The 24,958-nt window shown below is 48.5% G+C and overlaps 1 protein-coding gene across 2 annotated transcripts in view; it reads right to left on the reverse strand.

Annotated features, from left to right (window-relative positions):
• DPYSL5 (dihydropyrimidinase like 5) overlaps positions 1-24,958 on the reverse strand; it is a 100,938-nt gene that overhangs the window by 19,415 nt on the left and 56,565 nt on the right. For both annotated transcript variants that reach the window (XM_042933467.1, XM_042933466.1), the window contains exons 3-8: positions 9,273-9,431; positions 6,457-6,636; positions 5,520-5,588; positions 3,281-3,325; positions 1,398-1,473; positions 299-455 (exon numbers count right to left, since the gene is read on the reverse strand). In XM_042933467.1, the coding sequence (XP_042789401.1) occupies positions 299-455; positions 1,398-1,473; positions 3,281-3,325; positions 5,520-5,588; positions 6,457-6,636; positions 9,273-9,431 (686 nt within the window). The remainder of the gene's footprint in view (positions 1-298; positions 456-1,397; positions 1,474-3,280; positions 3,326-5,519; positions 5,589-6,456; positions 6,637-9,272; positions 9,432-24,958) is intronic.

Here is a 24,958-nt window from a genome sequence, read left to right on the forward strand (position 1 = left end):
ATTCTGAACAACCACCATTCACCGTTTCATATATGTTCTTGACTCTTACACTGCAGAAGCTCTCACTCCAAATCAAGTGGTCGGAGAAGCCGACAGGTAATTGGGATAGCAATTAGCTGATGGGCTCTGGAGAAGGTAACAAGAGTAGAGTCATCCTACGGGCACAATGGAACCAGACCTAGGTCAGATTTGGGGCCTCTGCGACATCACCTCGAAGACGTGTACGTTCCCAGGACGGCATATATTATGATTAAGGATGTGCTACGGGGCCCACAGAGGTTCTGCCAAAATGCCTTACTTGGCCAGCAGGCTCATGAGGTAGGTGGAGGTGTTCGTGTCCAGTCTCAGCGGAGGCACCGTGACGTAGGCGGCCGCGTGGGACCAGTCCTGGTGGTAGTAGTGTAAGCCTGTCAGAGTGGCATGGGCGGTGGTGGTCTCGGCCAGCACAACCTTCCCTAGAAGAAGAAAGGTCAAACCATGACTAGGAAGCCAGTGACCTGAGAGATCACTGGTCTGAGCTTCTCATTTCATAGGCGGAGGAGCTGAAGTTAGAGAGAGGAAGGGACTTGCCCGAGCTTACATGGGGGTTTGAGGGCACAGCTGGGTTCAAGGCCGGAGGGCTCCATATTGCCATGCTGGCTCCAGGCAAGGAGAACAGAAGGGCAAGGGTGCCGAAGAGGGGCAGCACCGCCGTTTCGGGGGACCACGGGTGCTTCAGGGCACTGATGGGAGGAAGGAGGGCCAGGGGTGCGGGTGAGACACCCAAGGGCTCCCACTGGGGGAGAGGCGGGAAGCAGGATCTCGCAGGCAGTTCTACCAGAAGGCTGAAAGCCCTTGCTCTGATTTATCTCCCCAGGTCTGTGACCATGACTTTGTTTCTCCCGTTTCCAGGACCTCACTGGCACCCTGAGCCGGGCCAAGACTATAAGTATAAAAACCTTCAGGTGCTGCCCAGTGCTCAGCAGCAGCCGACACACAGGTATCGGGGCTCGCACACAGGGTGTGGGGTGGCTGGAAGGGAAGCTGGGTCCATACACTGTTACTCCTCCGGGGACTTCCCTGGCATCCCCTTGAAATGTCCACTGGAACCGGTCCAGGATTTTATGTTAGTTGCCAAGGCAACGACCAGTAAAACCCAAGAGGCCAAAAAGATACCAATTAAGGAGCTGACTGAAAACGTGGAAAACTTTCCCAGACCCGGGAGAGGTGACAGACACTTCTGCAGAGCTGTTATGCATGCAAATGCACAGAGGAAAACACTGCTTCTAGCGCACCGAACCCAGGCTAGCGCAGTGCTTCTGCGGGCGGCGGGAGAGAAAAGGGAGTACTCCGGGGGACCCCACAGGGCTGCAACCCCACCACACGTGCGCACGGTCCACTCCAGCCCAAGGACTCGCCTTGCATCTTAGCAGCTGCGATAACGTCACCGGCCGAGATGCTGGACACGTTGACCAGGTATATTGGACAGTGAGTCTAAACAAGGAAACCGGCAGAAAGGAGAGCGCATCAGCCCCATGAACCTAACAAGCACTAGCACAGCCCCAGCCAAACCAGTCCGGGCCCCGGCACCTCCCTCTGCATGTCTTAGCCCCACTCGCAGGGAGAGAGGGTCTTCTACCGGGAAGGCAGGCGGGCAGCCAGAGCACAGACGAGGGGAAGCACGGAGGAGGCAAGCACCAGGGCCCAAGGGGAATGTTGGGGCCGAGCCTCAAATATTTCACCAGCCGGAGTCAAGATGATTTATAACTTAACACCAGGGACTTTTTAAATTTCCTGCTCATGAACGTGACGACCTAGAGACAGTCGTGGATCATACTTCGTATCTAAAATTAAAACGAGGGCTGCCTTATCAGTAGACAGAATGTACCCTCAGAAGAAACAAAATGGAAGAGGTTCAGGGTTCAAAGTCTATGTCAGGCAGGACTGGTCTTGCAAATGGACACCTGGGTTGTAATATCAATGAGCTTTTCCTCTGCTGAGCGGTGCGACAATGGTCCCTGGCTTCACCTGCCTGGGCATATGTTTGAGCTAAAAAACAGGAAGCTGGCTTTTTGTTGTTGACATCTTTCCTTATCCTGGGGTCGGTCTCCGTCAGGAAATCATTGGTATCATAGCCACTGGTGTGCCAGTAAATCAATGTCCTCGACCGGCACCCAGACTTGTAAACTGCTCATGGGAAACTTTTCCCAAATGTTACTCTGATGCCTTCTCTGCTCATCAAAATGAGAGGACAGAGAGCTTAGGAACTGGCCTGACATTTGACGTGCTTGGTGCAACTTTACTAATTCTGAGATCCGCTGGACCTCCAACCTCTGCCTCGTCCCCGGCGTTCCTAACACCACGCCGTCGTGCTTACTTACATCCTTCGGGATCGCCCATGTCTTTTCAGAGAAGAGGTTCTCGAGCATTAGTGCCCGCTAAAACCATGGGTGGGCTTCTTAAAACAGACTGCTGGGCATCGTCCCCAGTTTCTGATTCAATGGGTATGGGCCCGAGAATCTGCAATTCTAAGTTTCTATTTCTAACAAACACGGGTGCTGCTGGTCCAGGCGCCACACTTTAGAAAACTGGTATTCTCGAGGTGACAGCACAGATTATCTGAGCAAATCGAACTCTTTAATGACGGTTTAGGAGAAACAACCTTGGTATATTTCTTGGTATATATCTACTGTTTATAAAATGCCTTTCTTTCTCTGCCCCCCTTTGACCCTCACAATCCTCCTGTGAGAAGTGATATTATCATTCCAACATTAGATAACAAAATAGTGTATCAGAGTGGTTGAGTGATGCGCATACACTGAGAGCTTCGTGTTTGGTAAAGGTCTCACGTCTTGTTCATTTCCTACACCGTGTCAGCACCCCCTCGCCCTGAGCGATACCAAGGAAAACTTCTAAGTGGTCTAGAGGCAGAGGGTTCGATCACGGTTCTCTAAGCAAGCCATCTACCGAATTCCTCTACAGGAAACAGAGTTCATTTGCAGTGAGGCTCTGTGGACACCCAACTCACCCTGCCTCCCATGGGAGCCATTTCCACTTGAGCAATGAAGCCAGACTCAGCAAGCTCACGGCGGTGGGGGGGGGAGGACAGAGAGCTGGCAGCTAGGAGGACTTCTGCCAGGTCTGTGGGAATAACAACACCCAGGAAACGGTTTTGGGGTCCTGTGAACCAGGCATGGTGGTGGCACCCAGGGCAGAATGGGACCCCACTGTGTAGACTGAAGATGCTGGTTTCTGATCCCAGAGTCAAGAATGGGTTTAGGGCGAGCCGGGGTCTACTTACCCTGTTTGCAATGGTGATAACTCGGTGAGTGGCTTCAGCCTCCAGCTGTAAGAAACAAAGGACAGGAAGAAAACAAGCTTCAGCCTCTCTCCCAAGCAAGCCCACCTCTGCTCAAGAGCCCACTTTGTAGAAAGTGCTGGAATATCCAACATTGGGCCGGAGGGGCCAAATGCACCCACAGGGGCTGGCTCGGGGGGTAAGCCCTGGACAGGGGCACCAAGCTCCAACCACCTCTTCTCACCCTAAGAGAATCCGAGGATTTACTACACCAGGCATATCCTCGCTGGATGCTACTCAGGCCTTAAATAAAAGGCAACGAGGGGCACCTGGGTGGCTCAGTCAGTTAAAGCATCTAACCCTTGGCTTCAGCTTAGGTCATGATCTCATGGTTCGTGGAATTGAGCCCTGCATGGGGCTCTGTGCTGTCTGCTTGGGATTCTCTGCCCCCCGCCCCCTTAAAAATAAAGAAATAAACTTTAAAAAATTTGGGGGGGCGCCTAGGTGACTCAATCAGTTAAGCATATGACTCTGGCTCAGGTCACGATCTCACGGTTCTCGAGTTTGAGCCCCACCTCAGGCTCTCTGCTGTCAGCCCGGAGCCCGCTTTAGATCCTGCTTTGGATCCTCTGCTGCTACCCGCCCCCCTCTTCTTCTTTCTGCCCCTACCCCACTCACGGGAGCTCTGACACTCTCTCTGTCAAACTGAAACATTAAAACAAATTTTTAAAAATTCTTCCCTATCTGGGGCACCTGGGTGGCTCAGTCGGTTAAGTGTCTGACTCTTGATTTCAGCTCAGGTCATGATCTCATGGTTCATGAGTTCTAGCCCTGCATCAGGCTCTGCGCTGGCAGTGTGCAGCCTGCTCGAGATCCTCTCCCTCCCTCTCTCTCTGCCTCTCCTTAGCTCATGCTCTCTCTCTCTCTCTCAAAAAAAGAAAAAGGCAACAAAAGGAAACAGAACCTAGAAACCCCTCCGTGTTTTCTGGGGTATTCTTTCCACAGCCACCTCAGCGCAGTAGCAAGGAATGATACTCACTAATATCAAGCTGGAAATTAACCTAGATCCGAGTTTCTGAACTTCGGCACCATGGATATTTTGAGTCGGGTAACTCCTTGTGGCAGGGGGCTATCTGGGCACTGTAGGATCGATCGTCAAGCAGCATCCCTAACCTCTCTCCACTGGATGCCAGCAGTACCACACCCTCCCCCTGCCCCCCCACCCCCCAAGGTGGGACAACCAAAAATACCTCTGGACATTGTCAGATGTCTGCTGGAGGGCAAAATCTCTCCTGGCGTAGAGCCTTTAACCAGTAGATGATAACAGTGGTGACTCTCGCTATTAATACCCTACAGTCAGAGCTTGGCTTTTTCCCTCATACAACTGAACAAAGCCCAGTCCTGGGCCCACCCGCCCACTCCTGTCCTTACAGGTCCTCGCAGGGCCTTGCATGTCTGATGGCAGTGCCATGACATCTGGTCTCTGGCTCCTCGTCCCTCAGGGCCTCCCATCGATCCCTCATGGACATCCAGCCACCACTCTGCATTGGACGCTTCGAAGAAATGGGAAATAGCTTTCTCTTCACAAACGGTAGGTGTCGGAATGGGGTCGCAGGACGAGAAGGCACGATTTGTCCAGTGAGGTCCCCTCCAGAACAGACATCTTTAGCGGGGGGACCGCTGGGGATTTGTGTGGGCACCCTGCCAAACTGTGCCAGGATTAAACCAGAGGGCAGAGGAGAGCAGGGCTTTTCATGATCACCACGGTGGTTAATATGGTAACAAGGGGGCAAGAGTATAGACACGTATGTGCTTCTGGTTTCTGGCGGGAAGGGTCCAAAGTTTTCCTCAGATGCTCTCATTCCTACAACACTAAATCACTGGCTTATAATCTGGAATTTCTTCTTACACCCGAAAGCGCTTTCACTCTGTCTTTTCTTTCCCCATTCAATTTTTGGGGAACGCAGCCCCCGATGTGCTCACATGGTCTCCCTCAGATCCCTGAAATCAGAATCAAATTAGGTGGGTCTGGTTTCCTCCAAACAGTCTTTCCCAAGGAAGCTCAAGGCCAAGGCAGCCTCCGCTGGGCGATGGCTGTTCCCTGAAAAGCTTCCAGATGCGAATTTCACCCATGGAGAAAGCGATAATATGCAACTTATATTTACTGATGCCTCTTCTATCCTAAAGGTTCTGTGAATCCACAGGAAAGAAGCTGAGAAGAGGCAGAGTCAGTTTTCCTCACCTCCTCTGGGCGGCTGATCTCGATTCCTTCTGGGCCCGTGATTCCCAAATCTAGCGCCTCCTTAGCACCCTGAATAACAGCAAAAGAAAGAAAATTGAGAGAACCATACAGATACGAGAAAATAACGAACCCCAGGGACACGAAAGCATGCCGGACACCGTGCATTCCAATAGGCTGCCGCTTTGCTCACTTCTGCAGTATCCGCCTTCCAAAGAGGGCAGAGTAAGTATGGGGTTCCCTGGCAGCCAGGCTCTCCTGCACCTCACTTCCTAAGGACTGAACGTATTTTTTTTTTCCTCTTAAAATTCCAGTTCTAGAACTAGCCAATAGGCTTGGGACATCAAAGACCATCGGTCTGAAAAATCAGAATTTCCCCACCGGAAATCTAGTCAAATCTCTAGTTTCCAGCAACACCTAGAATAACCCTTACCAAGCATCCTATTTAAGATCCAGGAGGTACAAAGGGATTCATCTACCAGTGAGCAGATTGCTATAATATCTCAGTTCCTCGGGGGTGGTGGGGGAGAGGTAATAGGAAAGCGGAGGAAAGAGGAGAGCTGACTGTCATTTATTCTGATGTCAAATCTCATTAAAAATATTTCTTAGAGGTGCTCCAAGTTCTTTTGCTATCATGGAATTTAAATATCATATCACTAGAACTAAGACATTATCATCTAAGACTTAGAAACCCTTTTGGACTATGAAGAGATTTTTTTTTTTTTTTTTTTTTTTTTTTTTTTTACAGACAGACGGTAGACAAGTTTGGATTTTCTGACGAAGATTTGTCACCTGGGGTGTTAACATCTCACACTGCCTTTTATGACTCATTTTGTGTGGACAAAATTGTGGGATGGGCGATGGGTGGTCAGGAATCCCGCTGAGAACTGTCTCTATTGGTGCCCCAGCCCCCCTTCCCCAATATTCTCTATGGCCTTGCCTCAGCCACGAGCTCCCCATTCTCAGCGTGGACTCGGGGGATCGCTCCAATGTCCTTGCAAGCGTGCAACACTTGATAGAGCTCACTGTCCCGAAGCATATACAAGTCTTTGTAGGTCATGAACATCTGGAAGGAGTTGACACCCTTCTCCCTTACCAGTGTCTCCATTTCTGCTTTCACCTGGAGAGCAAAATGCAAAGGCAATGCCACGTGAGTACAGATGTTCAAGAGGCTGACGGGCCCAGGATGGAGGAGATGGGGGCCAGTGGGAGGAATGACCATACGGCCACCTGCAACCTTGCAGTATCTCACTTTCTGCCCACCCCCCGGGCCTCTGTGAGGTCAGGTGAGCAAACGGATGCAGAAGGACTTTGAAAATTGCCAAGCATGGGGCTCCTGGGTGGCTCAGTCGGTTAAGAGTCCGACTTCGGCTCGGGGTATGATCTCGCGGTTTGTGAGTTCGGGCCCCGCGTCGGGCTCTGTGCTGACAGCTCGGAGCCTGGCTCCTGCTTCGGATTCTGTGTCTCCCTCTCTGCCCCTTCCCTGCTCGTTCTCTGTCTTTCTCTCTCTCAAAAATAAACAAACATTAGGACAATTTTTTTTAAATAAAAAAAAAAAAGAAAATTGTCAAGCATGACACAAACGTAGGAACCATATTGTGACCATCTAGGCATGTTTCTGCTGTCGTATAGGCTTGTCTTGTGTTTCTAATTCCAAGTCAGCCTTATTGGTGAATGCATTAACAGCGTTTACCCCCAAGGCCTGTGCTCCCCACTCCCATAATGGAAGTGGTGTTACAAAGAAGGCACAATAGGGGCGCCTGGGTGGCTCAGTCGGTTGAGCGTCCGACTTCGGCTCAGGTCATGATCTCACGGTCCGTGAGTTCGAGCCCCGCGTCGGGCTCTGTGCTGACAGCTCAGAGCCTGGAGCCTGTTTCGGATTCTGTGTCTCCCTCCTCTCTCTGACCCTCCCCCGTTCATGCTCTGTCTCTCCCTGTCTCAAAAATAAATAAACATTAAAAAAAAAAATTTCAAAGAAGGCACAATAATGCTGAAACTCCTGAGACCCAGGGCGCCTGGCTGGCCCGCCTGGCTATATGAATATGGAGATTCATCCTAATGTTGTTCACATTGGGGAAAAATGGAAGCAACGTTGGTCTGACAGCAGGAAAACAAATTGAGGTTTATCTCCTTGATAGGACATGAAGCGGCCACTGCACCGATGGTCATGAAGACCATGCAGCCACACAGAAAATGCTCACACTTAAGTGAAGGAGTTACTATGTAAAAAGCACACATGGAAAAAAAAAAAAAGACTGGAGAGAAATAAGCCAAAGTAACAAGAGTGGTTGTGTTGGGATAACCAGAATGATGGGCTTCTTTTCTCTTTCTAAAATCGATAGGAAAAAAATTATTTGATAATAACAAAAAGAATTTAAAATTCTAGATGCATGGAAGTCCCCACAACCTCTGGGGACTTAGGGAGGGCTGGCCTGGCCTCAGTGTTGCTGAGAATCTGAATGGACGCCCTATTCCAGGCCAGCTCCGGGGGGAGGGAATACAGAAGCTCGGGGTAAGGTCGTCCCCCCAGGAGGGTGTCGAGAATAAACAAAACCCCCTCCTCCGATAAGGGCCGGCTGCCATTCAGGGTGGGTCTGCACTTTTACCCAATGCCAGCAGGGAGGTCTTCATGGTGTGAAGGTTGGAGGGCTCCAAGGCCTTTCATAAGGACCATGTCTGACATAACAGAGGAGAGTGGGGGAGCTCCACGCTCAAAGCTAAAACCCAAGGGCAGAAGGACACAAGGCTTTTAATTACCACCTCAGAAGGGACACAGGCCCTTTAGACCAGCCTCCCTAGCTGAAGAAGTTTGTAAAACGTCAATGCTTGTTTCGTTGTTGTTGTTTGTTTTTTTTGTTTGTTTGTTTGAAGTAAACTCCATGCCCAATGTGGGGCTAGAACTCACCACCCTGAGATTAAGAGCCTCATACTCGACTGACTGAGCCAGCCAGGCGCCCCAGTGCTTGCTTAGGATGCCCACACAGGTCCTGGCACCTGTACCAGTACAGAATTGGTGGTGGAATGGGCATCCAGGCTGCTTCTCTGGGGTAATAAGTGGTAAAACTCCAGAAATGAAGCAAAATCTAAATGTCTGTTTTTAGGAAGTGGGAATCTGGGTGGAGGGGACTAGACTCTGCCCCTGGGGCCTGGGGCAGCGGGGGACGGGAAAGCCAGAAGCGAGGGGCACAGGGGCTGAAGTGAGAAAGGGCTCAGTGGGAGCCAGCCTCAGCCACAGGCCAGAAGCAGCCTCGGGGCTCTCAGAGCAGGAGCCGGGCCCCAGGAGGAAAAAAGTGGCCCAGTCCCATTTATCCAGGTGGCACGGAGCCAGGACAGGACTCTCTTGTTCTGTTCGGAGACCTCAGGTCCATGCCGTCACTTCCGGCATGAAAACAGTACGTCCCCGGGAGCCTGACTCTTGCCAAGCCCGCTGCTCAGCAGAAGTGGCACCCGATGAAGAGTATCAAGACACGTTGAGAGCTTTGTGGTCTGAGCAAGGAGTCAGCCGGCGTTCCCCAGGCCTCTGGTCTCAGGCCCTCTGGGTCTGCTGGAACACTGGCTCTTGAAATTAAGCAGAACAAGCCTTGTCACCCCCTTGTGGAATCATGTGTTCTTTTCTTTTGGCATCTGGGGGAGTTAGGATGGTGGGGGGCGTCCCCTACCTGTGGGAGAGCACCCCACCCCAGCTGACTCCACCCAAATGGCCCCTCTCCCTAAAAAAAGCACTTATTCTTTCGGGATTCTACCCAGCACTGTTACCTTGGGTGCCCACCAGGTGATCCCCACATGCAGGGCGTAGTCACAGCAGACCTTGGGGTCGGCCAGACCCCGACACTTCTCGTAGGCTTCCACGAGGGAGGTCTCCTTGTCAGGCAGGACGTGGCCGATGACCATGGTGGTGCCTCCGACTAGTGCCGCCTGTGGGGGACGGGAAAAGCAGTCTCATCACATCCCTTCCCACATCCGAGTCACTGACGCAGGGAGACACCTGAGGTCCTTGGGTGGACATTCAGGACAACCACAGACCCTATTAAGCGAGAGGCTGTGAGGCCCCAGTGCAGCCACGCTTGGGAAATTTTGAGGAGCTAGACACACACTGGAGGCCATGTGTCAACCTTCATCACCCCATTGGATCCAGTACACAAACCTGCCTCTTCCTCATCTTGGGTTGTGGCTCAGTGCTTTGGAAAAACCACTTAGTGTGTCACTGGAGCCTCAAAGCCAGCCTCTATTTCCCAAAAAGAAGAGTCCCTCCACTCCCAACAATTTTGACCAACTTGAATATATACATGACATAATCAAATGTTTAGTGCAATATAATGCGTCCATTTATAATGTTTATTTAGTGATACACACAGATTTTTTAAATTTCTAAATTTTTTTTTGAGAGAGAGGGAGAGACAGCATGAGCAGGGGAGGGGCAGAGAGAGAGGGAGACACAGAATCCGAAGCGGGCTCCAGGCTCTGAGCTGTCAGCACAGAGCCCGACGCGGGGCTCGAACTCACGAGCTGTGAGATCGTGACCTGAGCTGAAGTTGGATGCGTAACTGACTGAGCCACCCAGACGCCCTATTACACATGCATATTTAAATCCTAATGAATAAAATTTAGTTTGGATACATTGTTTTGTCTTATTCTCTCATATTCCATGAAACAATTTTATTCAAAGTTTTCATATGCATTTTCAACATCGAGGCCTTTGTGTTCAGTTTCTCCAAGCATGCTAAGTTCATTTCCATTTATCTTGTTTGAGATGGAGCAGTTTTTAGGTCCCTGTATGATTTATCAATGAAAAATTATCCTATTCACAATCTCCACATGACATCACTTAACAAGAAATCTTTAAAAAGCCTCTCTTGTAATTCCAGGAATAATGGCTAAATCTGTATTAAAGCTCCACCTCCCCCGCCCACACATACGCTTTTTTTTAAGCCAATTTTGTCAGGTGACCCGCACACGCCTCCAGAACTAGCATTGACCAAAGGTTGTTCCACGTTAATGTGTTGTTCCCCAACAAAACTTCATCAAAATAGAATAATTAAGAGAGAGCTCCACCCCTTGGAGAGCTCCGATAGAAGGTGACTCTCTTTTTCCAATGAGTAAGTCTGGACAAACCCTGTCTTTCTTTTTGGGTCCTTGCAATAACTTAGATGAGCCCAAGCTTGAGTCCCCGCTCGCCACCTCCCAGCTGGATAACTTCAGCCACATTACTTAACCTCTCTGAGATGCTTTACCTATAATAGCTACTATAATAGCTACTTAACCTCTCTAAGCTTTACCTAAATTAGCTTCCTTCCTGGATCGTTGGGAAAGTCAACTGCACCGTTCTCTAATAAAATGGACTGAGTGAAGTCTGTCGTAATGTGTGTTTAATCATCCAGATTTGGACTGTTTATCTCTGACAATGAAATTGTCTTAATGATTCCTGCTTCTCTAGTCAGTCAAATCCTTGATCACAAATCAGATCAGAAATATTGCTGGGGAATGGGGAACTGAAAAAAAAAAAAAAGTTCAGCGGCCAAACAATTAAAACTCTCGCAACACAGATTCTCCTTGTTGTCCCTGGCTGGGAGACCACTTTCCCTGTTGCCGGGAGTTCAGAGGTCCAACTTCTTGCATGGCTTAAAGCAACCAACAGAGGGCGGTAGTTCTGTGGCAGAGATGGGTAACCAGAATGGCGGAGGGCGGGGGGGGGGCGGGGGCGGGGGGGAAATGAGAGAAGGGAAAGAGCCGCTGATTGTAGCTTTACTAGCTGGCTTCTATTTGTGATCCCGATCGTGTCAGGCTGATTCATCCTCATAGCAGGTGGTTGTACTCTATTCTGCCCCGAAATGCATTTTTTGCCTTTATATGCAGAGATGGGGGTGCGGGTGGGGTTATCTATTGGGATTTTATACACTAAATTGTTTTATTTTTCTGTGGTTCTAGATTCTTTTTTTTTTTTTTTTAACGTTTATTCACTTTTTTTTTTTTTTTTTTTTTTTTTTTGAGAGACAGAGCATGAGTGGGAGAGGGGCAGAGAGCGAGGGAGCCACAGAATCCGAAGCAGGCTCCGGGCTCTGAGCGGCCAGCACAGAGCCCAGCACAGAGCCCTACGCTGAGCTGGAACTCAGGAACCGTGAGATCATGATCTCAGCGGAAGTTGGATGCTTAACCGACTGAGCCACGCAGGTGCACCTCGATGGCTTTCTTTCTTCTGCACTCCCCTCAGTATGTCTGTAGCCTTGGGTAGAAAAAAGGAGACCTGGAAACAGCATGGTATAGGATGATAAGAGAAGCAAGACTTCTTAAGATCTGTGGGTCCCAGAGCGAGAGTAGAAAAGGAGGTCCATGTGCTGAATCTCTAAATAGTTAAAAGTCACAGATCAAGCTAATAGTTAAAAGTCACAGAATACCTCCTATCCTCCTACTCTGACAAATACGTGACCAAGAAGACCAGGCCTGGATTTGGAGTTCTTGGGGTCCTTGCAGCTCTGAGCTACACCGTAGGGGATACTGGCCTTCAGCCTTTGCACTGCCCCCAGCCCACACCCCTGCTTTGGGTTCATCCTGCAGCCCGCAGGCCTCTCATCTGCTCACTCCCTGCAAAATGCTGCCCGTGGACCTAGGCGAACAGGCACTGGTGGTCTGGCCCCCAAGGAGGACAGATGCAAGCATACATAGGTCCTAGAAGTGCTCAGGGTCATCTGTTAGGGGATTCCAGGGACCCAGAGTGTGGTCTGGAAGAGGACAGGGGGCTCTGGGCAGACATGGCTCCTCTTGCCTGAGTCTAAGGACAGTCACTGAAGAGTTCAGGTAGGTGTCACTGGGCAGTGGTCCTGACTTTCCCACTTTCTGGCTGTAATCCAGCGCCAGCTGTATACCCACTCGGACCTCCCCTCCCAGAGGAGATCAGGTGGCCATGGATGTGAGAGCCTTTATAAGCTGGGAAGGAGCACATAAATATCTGCAATAATTATTTCTACTATTAACCTCAGGCCTCAAAACAAGAGTTTAACAGGATCAGCAAATACTCCCCCAGCTGCGGGTTCAGGAGCCCAGACCAGATGCTGGATGTACAAGGGTGTATGAGCACTTGCTTCCTCTCAGGCAAGAGACACACATAGCTGGCTTTTAAAATATGTACAGTTCCAACCCACGGGACGAATGCCGACAAGCTCTGTCTTCCTGGGAATGTGATATCACAGATGTGACAGACCTTTTTACTGTCATCCCACATAAAACATCCTTGTAGAAATCAACAGAGAGCATGACCCAATCCTGTTCCCGAGGATTTCAAAAGGATTATGTTTATGAATATGTGACCGTGTGACTACTGAATGTTCCTGTTTTTCTGCAAAAAATGGTGTGGGTTAAGCAAGCTGTGGACAATGTTTAATGGAAGTCAATAGAAATGATGTTCATGGAGGCTAAGTCATAACATGGAAAAAGGGTGATACTGTAATGAGCGAAAAAGACAGAATTCAATATGTGTACCCAAGATGCTTAGAAGGATGTTTAAACACACAGGCACCCACACAAGGAAAAACATGGAAGGAAATATACCAAAACATTAACAAGGACTGTTTTCAGTGATGAGAGTCTGAGTTATTTTTTTCTAGTTTTCTGAAATTTACTTAATAGAATCAATTACTTTATTTATAATATCTATTTTAAACATAAATTTGGAAGAAGCTAAAAATTACTTAAAGTTTAGTTAACCATGCTTGTGTGTTTAAAATATTTTCTTTTAAAGTTATGTAACATTTCAACCATACGGTAAAAGTATAGAAAATAACACACAGGCATGAACCCACTAGTCAAACATAACAGATGTTAACATTTTGCTGTTGTTTAAAACACATTTAAAAAAAAATGAAATACAGGGGCGCCTGGGTGGCTCAGTTGGTTAAGCAACCGACTTTGGCTCAGGTCAGGATCTCATGGTTCATGAGTTCGAGCCCCGTGTCAGGCTCGGTGCTGACACCTCAGAGCCTGGAGCCTGCTTTGGATTCCGTGTCTCCCTCTCTCTCTGCTCCTCCCCTGTTCATGCTCTGTCTCTCTGTCTCTCAAAAATAAATAAATGTTAAAAAAAATTTTTTAATGAATAAATGTTAAAAAAAATGAAAAAAAAAAAAAAAACCAATACAACCAAAACCCTCCATCCTGTTCCCTATCCCTCTCCCCTGAGGTGGATCATCCCATCTCTGTTTTCATGCTTTTACTATGTTTGTTTCGTGAATTTTAAAAATTTACACCAAGTACTATCCGTACCTTTTTGCAACATGCTTTTTAAAAATTCAACATCTTTAAGATTTATTTCTTCCATTCTAATTAATTAATTGTATGAATACTCCTCCATGTACATATTCAGTTCTAATTCGTGGGCATTTACCGCTACACATGGCGCTTGAGGATTCTTGCACACACATGAACGGTCCCCACTTTCAGGGTATACGTCGCCCGGAAGTGGAGTTGTAGCTTCGTGCACATGCGCACCCCCAATTATACCACGCCGGACCACGGACGGGCTAACTCACCAGGGCCTCCTGGAGCCTGGTGGCTGACGAAGTCTGCCCATTTACCAACGCAAGCCCTTAATTTTTTACATACACTGCTGCCCAGCCAAGCATCCCCATTGAGAATGTGGCATTTGTTTTAATCGTGAATGTGGGACTTCACATCTCTCACTATTAAGTTAACACGGACACTGGGACTATTTGTTTAACCAACAGACACAGCATCATGATGCACATTTGGCAGAGATGAAACATAATTTTAGTGTTTCAAAGGGTTACCATGATTTGTCTCTGACATATTTGATATTCTGCTGGATAAGTCTGGGTTTATCTGATGCCCAGTAATGTCACCTCCATTTGTTTCCTAATAAAACCCAACGTGCTTAATGGGGATCCATTTTCTGACCGACTTTCCAGGCATACACTTGGCAAGAACTTGTACTGAAACTAAACCTAAACCGGATATAAATGTCATCTTTATGCATCAGAAGTCATCGGACGGACGCCTGTGGGGCACGCAGGGTCTCTGTATTGACCAGGGCCATGCTCAGCAAGTTGGAAAGAAACTTCAGAAAAATAGGACTTATTTGCTGCCGTCACAGTATTGGAGAGAAGAGTGTACTGGCCCTCCTTGCCTTTGTCAGGACAGAGCTCTTTGGAGAATCACTCACTTATCTTCTGCATTGCTGCAGCTCGAATCACGTTTTGCTGGTTTCCCAGTAGCAATGGTTTTTTTTAATCTTCCAATTTCACCCTCCTGCCCCTGCCCTGCAACCCTTCTGTCAAAGAAGCAGCTTGTTCCAAGGCTGAACCAGTAAGTCAAGGCACAAACTTTGTGCTCCGCTGTTGAGAAGGCACTTGAGCCAGAGATAATTCGTGGGGTTTTTCATGGGGGAAGAGGGAGAGGCTTCCTGGAGTGTATTTTCATATAGCACATAGAAAAGGGGTGTGTTTGGGGGGGGAGGTGATTGGAATCGGAAAAGCAGGATCTGCCGCTACCTAGACCTATCGATCAAGGGCAACTTAATCTTTAAAGGGGGGACGCTACAGCACTGAGAACCAAATAAGTATTTGGATGTGTTTTGTAGGCTGAGCGTCAAGTAAACATTTCTACATTTCCTAATGCAGCTGGGAAAGCCATCGTAGGTTCAGCTAGATCTGCTTCTCTTGGAATCACTGAACCAGTTCTTTTTCTTTGCACATGAAAATTCTCTTCTTTTATTCACAATCTCCCAAAGTACAAGAGAAATAAAATCACCAGCTCGGTGATTCCTCTCTTGCTCGGAGTAACTTCCTGCACCATCAGGGATCTGTTGGTTGCTTACTGGCCCTTTGGAAAGCCTTCCCCCCCCCCCCCCCAATATTTACCTCTGAGAGAGAGAGAGAGAGAGAGAGAGAGAGAGAGCGAGCATGAGCAGGGGAGGGGCAGAGAGACAGGGAGACACAGAATCTGAAGCAGGCTCCAGGCTCCAAGCTGTCAGCACAGAGCTCAATGCGGGGCTCGAACTCACGAACCGTGAGATCATGATCTGAGCCGAAGTCAGACACCCAACCAACCGACTGAGCCACCCAGGCGCCCCTGGAAAGCCGGTTCTTAAATACCACTCAAGTCCTGGAACTTGAGAAGCTTTCCAAAAGGAGGACCTGAGCACTTCATCAAGTGAGATGATACATCTATGGTACTTAGAACCATGCCTGGCACTCTAAGTAAATATCTTTCTCATCCTGAAACACAAGCCCACAAGCCAGGGCCAGCTTTGTGGGCTGTGCAGCCCACAGTGCCCTGCATTTAGAAGGGCTCTGTGCTTGGATCGTTTAATGTTTTGCTGTCATCATCTTAAGTTTCTTAATGATCTTTTAAGAAGGAGTCCCACCTCTTTATTCATGACACTTGCCTGATGTAGGGTGATGAGGCTCTTACACTTGCCTGATGTAGGGTGATGAGACTCTTAACTTTACTTAGCTTTACTGCCAACTCAAGCCAGCTCTCTGACAATTCCCTTCCAGGCCGCTTGAGTGCTGACCTCTGCTCTGACCACTGCCCCATCCATTCTCCTTCGGAGTCACCCCAACCTCTTTCTATCAAATGCCTCTTTTCTGTGAAAACAAAACAAAACAAAAACAAAAACAACCCTAGCTTTTCTGCAGAGCATCCATTTGATGTGTGATCAGTTCCCTGGGGCTACCCTTTCTGTCCCTCCCGCTACATACAGCTCTCAAGTCTTTTCTCCACCCATGATTTACAGCCTGTTGAGCAGCTTGCAGCTGACTGGTTTTCTCCAAACTGTGCGTTCGCAATTAATCGCACTCCCAAACTTCCTTTTACTTTCCACGCCTACCTTCTGGGTCCATGGCCTCTCCCACACCATCTGGGGCCTGGTCCCACCTCTGATTTTGCAGTGCTCTTACCCTAAACATTACCATATCTAAAACTCGCACTTCAGGGGCGCCTGGGTGGCGCAGTCGGTTAAGCGTCCGACTTCAGCCAGGTCACGATCTCGCGGTCCGTGAGTTCGAGCCCCGCGTCAGGCTCTGGGCTGATGGCTCGGAGCCTGGAGCCTGTTTCCGATTCTGTGTCTCCCTCTCTCTCTGCCCCTCCCCCGTTCATGCTCTGTCTCTCTCTGTCCCAAAAATAAATAAAAAACGTTGAAAAAAAAATTAAAAAAAAAAAAAAAAAAAAAAAAAAAACTCGCACTTCATTCTTTGATTTTTCTGCAGAGAAAACAGGCAACCTTCAGTTACAACGCATTTCGAGAAAAGGACATTTTCCCACATTTAATCCGCCTGTCACGTAAAGGCATATTAATGTCATATTTAGAGGCAAAACAGTATAGTGACAAGAATCAGCCTTTAAGGCAGGCAGATCCAGGTATAAATCCTAGTTGTAAGACACTTACACTTAGTTGTAAGACCTTGGACAAGCTGTTTAATCTCTGAGCTCCATTTCCTCATTTTTTAAATGTTTATTTATATTTGAGAGAGAGAGAGGGAGAGAAAAAGACAAGAGCGTGAGTGGGGGAGGGGCAGAGAGAGAGAGAGAGAGAGAGGGAGACAGAGAATCAGAAGCAGGCTCCAGGCTGTCAGCACACAGCCTGATGCAGGGCTCAAACCCACCAACCATAAGATCATGACCTGAGCCGAAGTTGGATGCTTAACCGACTGAGCCACCCCGGTGCCCCTCCATTTCCTTATTTGTAAAATGAGGATAATAATATATACCCATGGGGTCACAATAGTTAAATGAGATAATGCATGTAAAGTACCTAGTGCAGTGCCTGCACATAGTCGGAGCCCAATAAATGGTAGCGATTATCACCAGTAAGCGTCACTTGTAGGTAGCACTAATGTGCACACCGTGTGCCCTCTATCACGTGTATCAGATGGTCCAGAAAGGCGAGAAATGTTAAGCACCTGAGGCACTTAGAGTGTGGCTGGCAAACAGGACAAGAAAAAGCTTCATTTGTAATAGAAACGACTGCTAAGTACTGTAAGAGTACAGGGCAAAGATAGCATTCCTCCTGATGACACCATCAAGTGCAAACAGGCGGGCCGAGAGCCGGAAGGCGGGCGTGATGGTGTGGGCAAAGGCGGGGCGGGGGGGGGGGGGGGGCGCGGCCGGAGGACAGACAGCACACCTGTCTGGTTTGGGCCAAGGCAGGTCTGATTAGGACCAAACATGTGAGGACCTTGCCGAACCTGGATTCTGTCCGGTCAGCAAAGTTCAGCAGCTCGTGTGCTGTGCCGGCGGTGGTCCTGAGGGAGCTTGGGAGGGGGCGGTTAGGAGCACATTTACAGACGGGACGCTGGCTACACCCCCAGCCCTGGACGCGTCTGTGGTCACAGCAGGCTTCCGGGCAGGGGAAGAACATGACGTATGGCTTCGGAACATGACCCTGGCTGTGGGGTGCCGGCTGCATTGTCATGGCCCTGAATTTGGGGGTGGGGACGGAAGAGACAGGTGGAAGCTGTTTCTCAGAAGACAAAGAAGAAGAAAGGGAGTTTTCGTTTGCCTTAAGATAGAGCTGAGTGTCAACCCAGTGGAGGCGAACATCACTAACGGTAACCGACGCCCACTGAGCCTGTGCTCTGTGCCCCGTGAATTCTCACAACGACCCTGCGAAAAAGGTGCGTTATTGTGCCCATTACTCCGATGAGGAAACCTGAGGGCTGATCTTCATATCTGTTAGGCTGGGAGGCACCCCTCTTTCCATCCATTCAAGAGGGGCGGGTAACAGAGAAAGGTGGAGATGATCAGAAGGGGTCCCAGACCCCTTAGCAAAACGGGAAGTGGAATCAAATTCCCGGAGGCAAGGGGTGGGAAAATTAGGAGTGTGGCACCGAGCCAATGCTCCTATGGGAGTTACACGCAGAATCAACTAGAGAGGGCTGGAATCAACATGCTGCTCTGAGGGACCGGTGAGGCCGGCAGCGGGTGCAGGGGAAGCAACCTGGGAGAACTGAGGGAGCGGGGAGCCCAGGGAACAGGGCTGGCTCGAGGCAGAGGTCCAGCGCAGCATCAGGAGGGAGGCATCTCAGGGCTGGCCCAGAGTTTGGTTGGGGCTTAGAGTGACATTTGCATTTTTACGTTCGTAAGCAGTGCGTGGAGGCAGGATCTCAACAGGTAGACTCGGGGCACACACGCTACCACCGCGAGCAGCACTGCTGAGGAGTGAGCGAAGGGTCTGGGATGCGGTGTGAGATCCCCATCTCTCCTCCTCCCACCAGCCTCAGCAATAAAGAACAGGCCTGACAGCCTGCTGCAGGGAGCAGCTGGGTCGCACGCAGGTCAGGAGGCTGGCAAGAGCCCTCCTCCTCCTCCCCTTCTGTCTCAAATTCCTGAGTACAAAGGGGCGCTGACTCTCTTGGGGGCTGCAGCCGCCCGGTGGCCTGGAAGGGCTACCCCGCAGGAAAGACAGTTCCTGAGCTCTGGGATTCCCACCCCTGGAGGCGCCCAAGGCAGTGGAGAGTCACCCCTACTATAGGGACTTTGGATGAAACTTGACCCAGGGAGGATCTCCTGGACAGCTGCCCCCCCAGCCCAAGGACCTGGTCCCTTTCTCCCCCAGGGCACGGGCTGCTCCAGGAGCGGGTCACACAGCAAAGTACTTCCCTCATCTAATCTTCACAACCACCACGGGCGACAGACGTTTTCCTCACCTCAGTGTTTGAGAGGTGGGCCAGAACTGGGGTCTAGGTATCTTCCCTCCAAATCCCATACTCTTCTGTAATGCTCAGAACAGATCTGACGCCTGTGAAACAGTTACGAAGCACAGAATCTCACAGCCTGGGGTGATCTCACCCCTGCATCAGGGTCTCCCAGAGGGAAGACTTAAAATAGACAACCGATAAGGAAGTATATACATCAGCCCTAACATCTTGTCGTTTCTGGAAGCAGGGATACATGCATACCAACTGGTGGGAGAATGTAAAAGCATGCATGAGACGATGCCCGTTTTCATGGTTAAGACATTTCCTTTAAACCACGGAACGAACTGTGTTAATTCCCAGACACGGCAGATGAGCATGTTGCGGGGACACAGAAGCAGCTTGCACAGTAGAAAGTGACATCATTCTCACCGAAGCCAGCAGACCACTGTGGCAGTTAACGCTGCCTGAACTCACACTCAGGAAAGAAATTAACGTTTACTGATGGCCTACTGTGTGCAGTGTCCTTAATATTTATTATCTTTTTTTTAAAACGTTTATTTATTTTGAGAGAGAGAGAGAGAGAGAGAGAGGGAGAACGCACGCAGGGCGTAGGGTATGGGCAGAGAATCCCAAACAGGCTCTGCACCGTCAGCGCAGAGCCCGATGTGGAGCTCAGACTCACGAAGAGTGCGATCATGCCCTGAGCCGAAACCGAGAGTCGGATGCTTAACCTACTGAGCCACCCAGGTGCCCCTTAACATTGATTGTATTTGCTCCTCAAAATGAGTCTCTAATTGAAAGCAAGGACTCAGACAGATATATGTGGTTGCACCATTATTCATGACAGCCAGAAGCTGGAACGAACCCAAGTGTCCAATGATGGACAGACTGATAAATAAAGTGTGGTATATATGAATGTTATCCAGCCTTAAAAAGGAAGGAAATTCTGACGCGTGCTACAACACAGTTGAAGCTTGAGGGCATTACGCTAAGAGAGATAAGCCCATCACAAATGAACAAAGACTGTATGAACCTACATATATGAGGGACCCAGGGTGGTCAAACTCACAGTGACAAAAGTAGAATGGTAGTTGCCAGAGGCTGGGGGCGGGGAGAGGAGAATGGGGGAGTTATATTTATGATGGGTACAGAGTTCAGCCAGGGAGGATGAAAAAATTATAGAGACAGATAAGAAAACAGGTAGGGGCGCCTGGGTGGCTCAGCTGGTTAAGCATGCGACTTCAGCTCAGGTCATGATCTCACAGTTCGTGAGTTCGAGCCCCGTGTCGGGCTCGGTGCTGACAGCTCAGACCTTGGACCCTGCTTCAGATTCTAGGTCTCCTTCTCTCTCTGCCCCTCCCCTGCTCACACTCTGTCTGTGTCTCTCTCTCAAAAATAAACACTAAAAATTTTCTTTTAATTAAAAAGAAAACGGGCTCAGAGGAAGTCACACAGCCAGACTGAATGAGGGTCCATCCGATTCTAGAGCCCCCAAGTTTCTTTTACATTATGCTGCCCCTTCTGGAGCTCAGGATAGCCCTGACCTGACTGAGGGGCTCCATGGCTCCAAGACTCCTCTGTGAAAAGCTGGAGAAAAGCCCAAGTGAAATTAGACCTAACTGCAGTTTAGAAACAGAGGGGTAGGTGGGGCTTGGGCTTGAATTACAGGGCTCAATCTGAGAATTGTGCCAACATCCAAAATTATGAAATGAGGAGCTCCAGGCTTCTCTCTGATCCAGAATGATTATCTTCACTGCCGAGCATCCAATTTAAATTCATTGTGTTTAATACAAAGCCACAGTACAGAGCAGGCTGTCTCCCGACATGCAGTTACCATGGAGACTGGAGATGATCCTCAAACGGAGTTATGTGGCGGAGAGAATGTGCTGCCAGCTTCTAAGAAGCCAAGGGGCCTGGGGAAACCATTCTAAAACAGAGCCGCACAGAGAGGCCCTTTGTCATCCTCCTCTTTAGCAGAGCCCCTTCTAATCCCAAAGCGGGAAAGTTTACAGGCATCAGGGCACGACCATCTTTACTGTAAGTCCAGGCTGCCCATGGATGCCAGAGAGGAGGGATTTATCAACAATCCAGAAATAAGCCACATGTCACCCACCTTGCTCTCCTTTCCTCGTCTACTCGGATGTGGGTGAGTTCTCATTTTGGTTCCAAAGCTAATTGATAACAATACCATCAAACTGCCGAGGGAGGCTGCCTTGGGGCTTCCCTGGATACATGGCGTCCAGGAATGGGGCTGGAGTCAAGGTTGGGAGGCAGGCAGACCTGTCCCTGCACTGATTAGCATGGATAGCAAGAATTTCACTCTTCTGAGACTCAGCATTCCCCCCTGGAGAGGAAGGATAATAAGATAATATTAAGTGGGGGGGGGGGGGGGGCTTTAAAGATCAAAATAAGTGGATGATGGATAGAGAAGTGCTCTGACAAATGGGCCTGAGTGCAGGCCTGACAGCTCAGCACACCCCTCTTGTAGGAAGCAGGGGACAGAAGCTCATCTGTGGGTCCCGGTGGAGAGCCATGCACCGCCAGGAGCCACCTGGGGGCCTGGGACCCCAGAGCCCGTCAGAGGCTCAATGTGCTCCATTGTGAACTCTGTATTTTCCACACAGCAGGAAAAAAAATGCTCTTTGATGGTCCAATAAGTCTAGGGCATAGAGATTCGGAGCTAGAGTACTCTCCCAAACATGAGTTCTAGAGTATCTTAAGTCTGGCAAGTGACTCAGGCCAGTCCACCAGGCTTGGTGGTAAGGAGGGACACCAAAAAGAATGGAAACCTGACGGGGGCAAGGATGGGGTGGCAATGGCTCAGTGGTTGCAATTCCAGTCCACAAAAGTTTTATACTCCTCCAGTTCGCTCGGTACTCCCCAGGCTACCCCTATTTGCCATCGACCAACTATAAGGCAGAGAGGGAACTGAATGGCTCTTCCCCATGACGTCATAGCCCAGGATCATGGAGGACAACATCCTCCATGGACCTGGACCCCCAACACCCAATAAAGTTTCTTTTAACACACACACACACACACACACACACACACACACACACTCATAGCTTCCTCCCCCCGCCCCGCCTCCAAACAACTTAGGAAAATTGTATGGTTTTTTTTTAAAGTTTATTTATTTTGAGAGAGACAGCACAACTAGGGGAGGGGCAGAGAGAGAGGGACAGAGAGAATCCCTAGCAGGCTCCATGCTGTCATCACGGAGCCCAACGTGGGGCTCGATCCTATGAACCATGAGATCATGACCTGAACCGAAATCAAGAGTTGGATGCTTAATTGACTGAGGCACCCAGAAGCCCCAACTTGAGAAAATTAAAACAATTTTCTTAATGTTTATTTATTTTTGAGAGAGAGAGAGTGTGTGAGCAGGGGAGGGGCAGAGGAAGATGGAGACACAGAATCGGAAGCAGGCTCCAGGCTCTGAGATGTCAGCACAGAGCCCGACGCGGGGCTCGAACTCACAAACCGTGAGATCATGACCTGAGCCGAAGTCAGACGCTTAACCAACTGAACTGCCCAGGCACCCCCCAACTTGAGACAATTTTAAAGAAAGGTCTTAACTTTTAGCTGACAGAAAGGGACCACGCTAAGGGCAGAGGATGTTTACCAAGTATGTGATTAATGCACTCGGTGTACAGTCCTCTTCAGTTTTTGGTTTACTGCCTGCACTGAAAAAGTTTGCTCCCAAAGACGAAGTAGCCAAAAGAACTTTGAAAACGAAGAAAAAGCTGGAGGACTTACACTCCCTGCTCTCAATTCTTACTGTAACGAGCATCAAGACAGGGAGGTATTGGTGTAAAGATAGACAAATAGATCAAAAGAATAGAAAAGAGAGTCCAGAAATAAACCCACACATAGATGGTCAACTGCTTTTTTGACAAGGGATAATAATCTTGTCAACAAATGGCACGGAACAATTGGACAGCCATACACAAAAATCCCTCCATCCTTACCATATACCATATACAAAAACCAACTTAAAATGGATTACAGACCTAAATGTAGGGGCTAGGGTTTTCTAATGGAAAATTTAGTAAATCTTAGTGACCTTGAATTTCACAAATATTCCTTGATCACAGTGCAAAAAAGAAATTATGAACAAAAAATCGATAAATTGGGACTTCAGAATTTTAAACTTTTGGGGTGTCTCGGTGGCTCTGTTGGTTAAGCATCCAACTCTTGATTTCGGCTCAGGTCATGATCCCAAGGTTGTGAGATGGAGTCCCACGTCAGGCTCTGTGCTGGGCGTGGAGCCTGCTTGGGACTCTCTCTCTCTGTCTCTCTCTCTCTCTCTCTCCCTCTGCCCCTCTCACCCACTTGCGTGTTCTCTCTCTCTAAAACAATTTTTTTTTAAACTTTTGCTCTTCAAAAGACACTGTTCAGAAAATAAAGAGGTAAGTCACAGCCCGGGGAGAAAACATTTGCAAAACATATACCCAATAAATGACTTGTAACTAGAAAATATAAACAACTTCAATAACCTAATAAAAAGACTAACAACTCAATTAAGACACGGACAAAAGTTGTGAACGCTTCACCAAAGACATACGGAATCTATACATGTAAAGACATTCAACATTAGCCACTAGAGAAATTCAAATTAAAACCACAAAGGAGGGGCGCCTGGGTGGCGCAGTCGGTTAGGCGTCTGACTTCAGCCAGGTCACGATCTCACGGTCCGTGAGTTCGAGCCCCGCGTCAGGCTCTGGGCTGATGGCTCGGAGCCTGGAGCCTGTTTCCGATTCTGTGTCTCCCTCTCTCTCTGCCCCTCCCCTGTTCATGCTCTGTTTCTCTCTGTCCCAAAAATAAATAAAAAACGTTGAAAAAAAAATTTAAATAAATAAATAAATAAATAAAAATAATAAAAAAAAAAAAAAACCACAAAGGAGAGCTTTTGGGTTGGTGAACACATGGAGGTGTAGGGACAATGGTGCATGCGGAGAGGGCATGGAAGCTCCACATCTCTTCCCCCAACCTCGCCCTGTGCACCTTTTCCATCTGGTTGTTCCTGAGTTATATCCTTTTGTAACAAACTGGTGATCTCGTAAAACAAAACAAAAACAAAAGACAAAAAACTCGCAATGAGATATCACTACACACCTGTTAGAATGGTTAAAATTAAAAAGACCGATCATAGGGGTGCCTGGGTGGCTTTCGGCTCAGGTCATGATCCCAGGGCCATGGGATCGAGCCCTGCATGGGGCTCAGTGCTGAACGTGGAGCCTGCTTAAGATTCTCTCTCTCCCTCCCTCTGACTCTCTCTCACTCTCAAAAACAAAACAAAACAAAACAAAAAACTGATCATAACAAGACGGCAAAGATGTAGAGCCTGTAAGGAATATAAAATGTTACAATCACTTTGGAAACTAGTTTGGCAATTTGTTAAAAAGCTAAATATACACCTACCATATGACCTAGACACTCCATTGCTAGGTAATCACGTCAGGGAAATATACATACGTCTGCATAAACACTTGTACACAAATGTTCATGGTAGCTTTATCTGCAATAACCAAAAACTTAACAATGTTGAGTGAAAGAAATCAGTCCAAAAAAAGGAATACATACTGTATTATTCCATTTATATGAAAACATGAGAAAATGCAAACTAATCTATTGTGACAGAGAACAGATCAGTGGTTATCTGGGAGAGAGAAGGATTACAAGGGCCACAAAAAACTTTTGGGGATGATGAATAGGTTTATTATATCAACGGTGATGGCTTCACATATGTTAAAATGTGTCAAACTATAGACTTTAAAAATGTGTGGCTTATTGTAT

The sequence above is a fragment of the Panthera leo genome, chromosome A3, assembly GCF_018350215.1.
Source record: "Panthera leo isolate Ple1 chromosome A3, P.leo_Ple1_pat1.1, whole genome shotgun sequence".
In the NCBI taxonomy this organism is placed as follows: Eukaryota; Metazoa; Chordata; class Mammalia; order Carnivora; family Felidae; genus Panthera; species Panthera leo.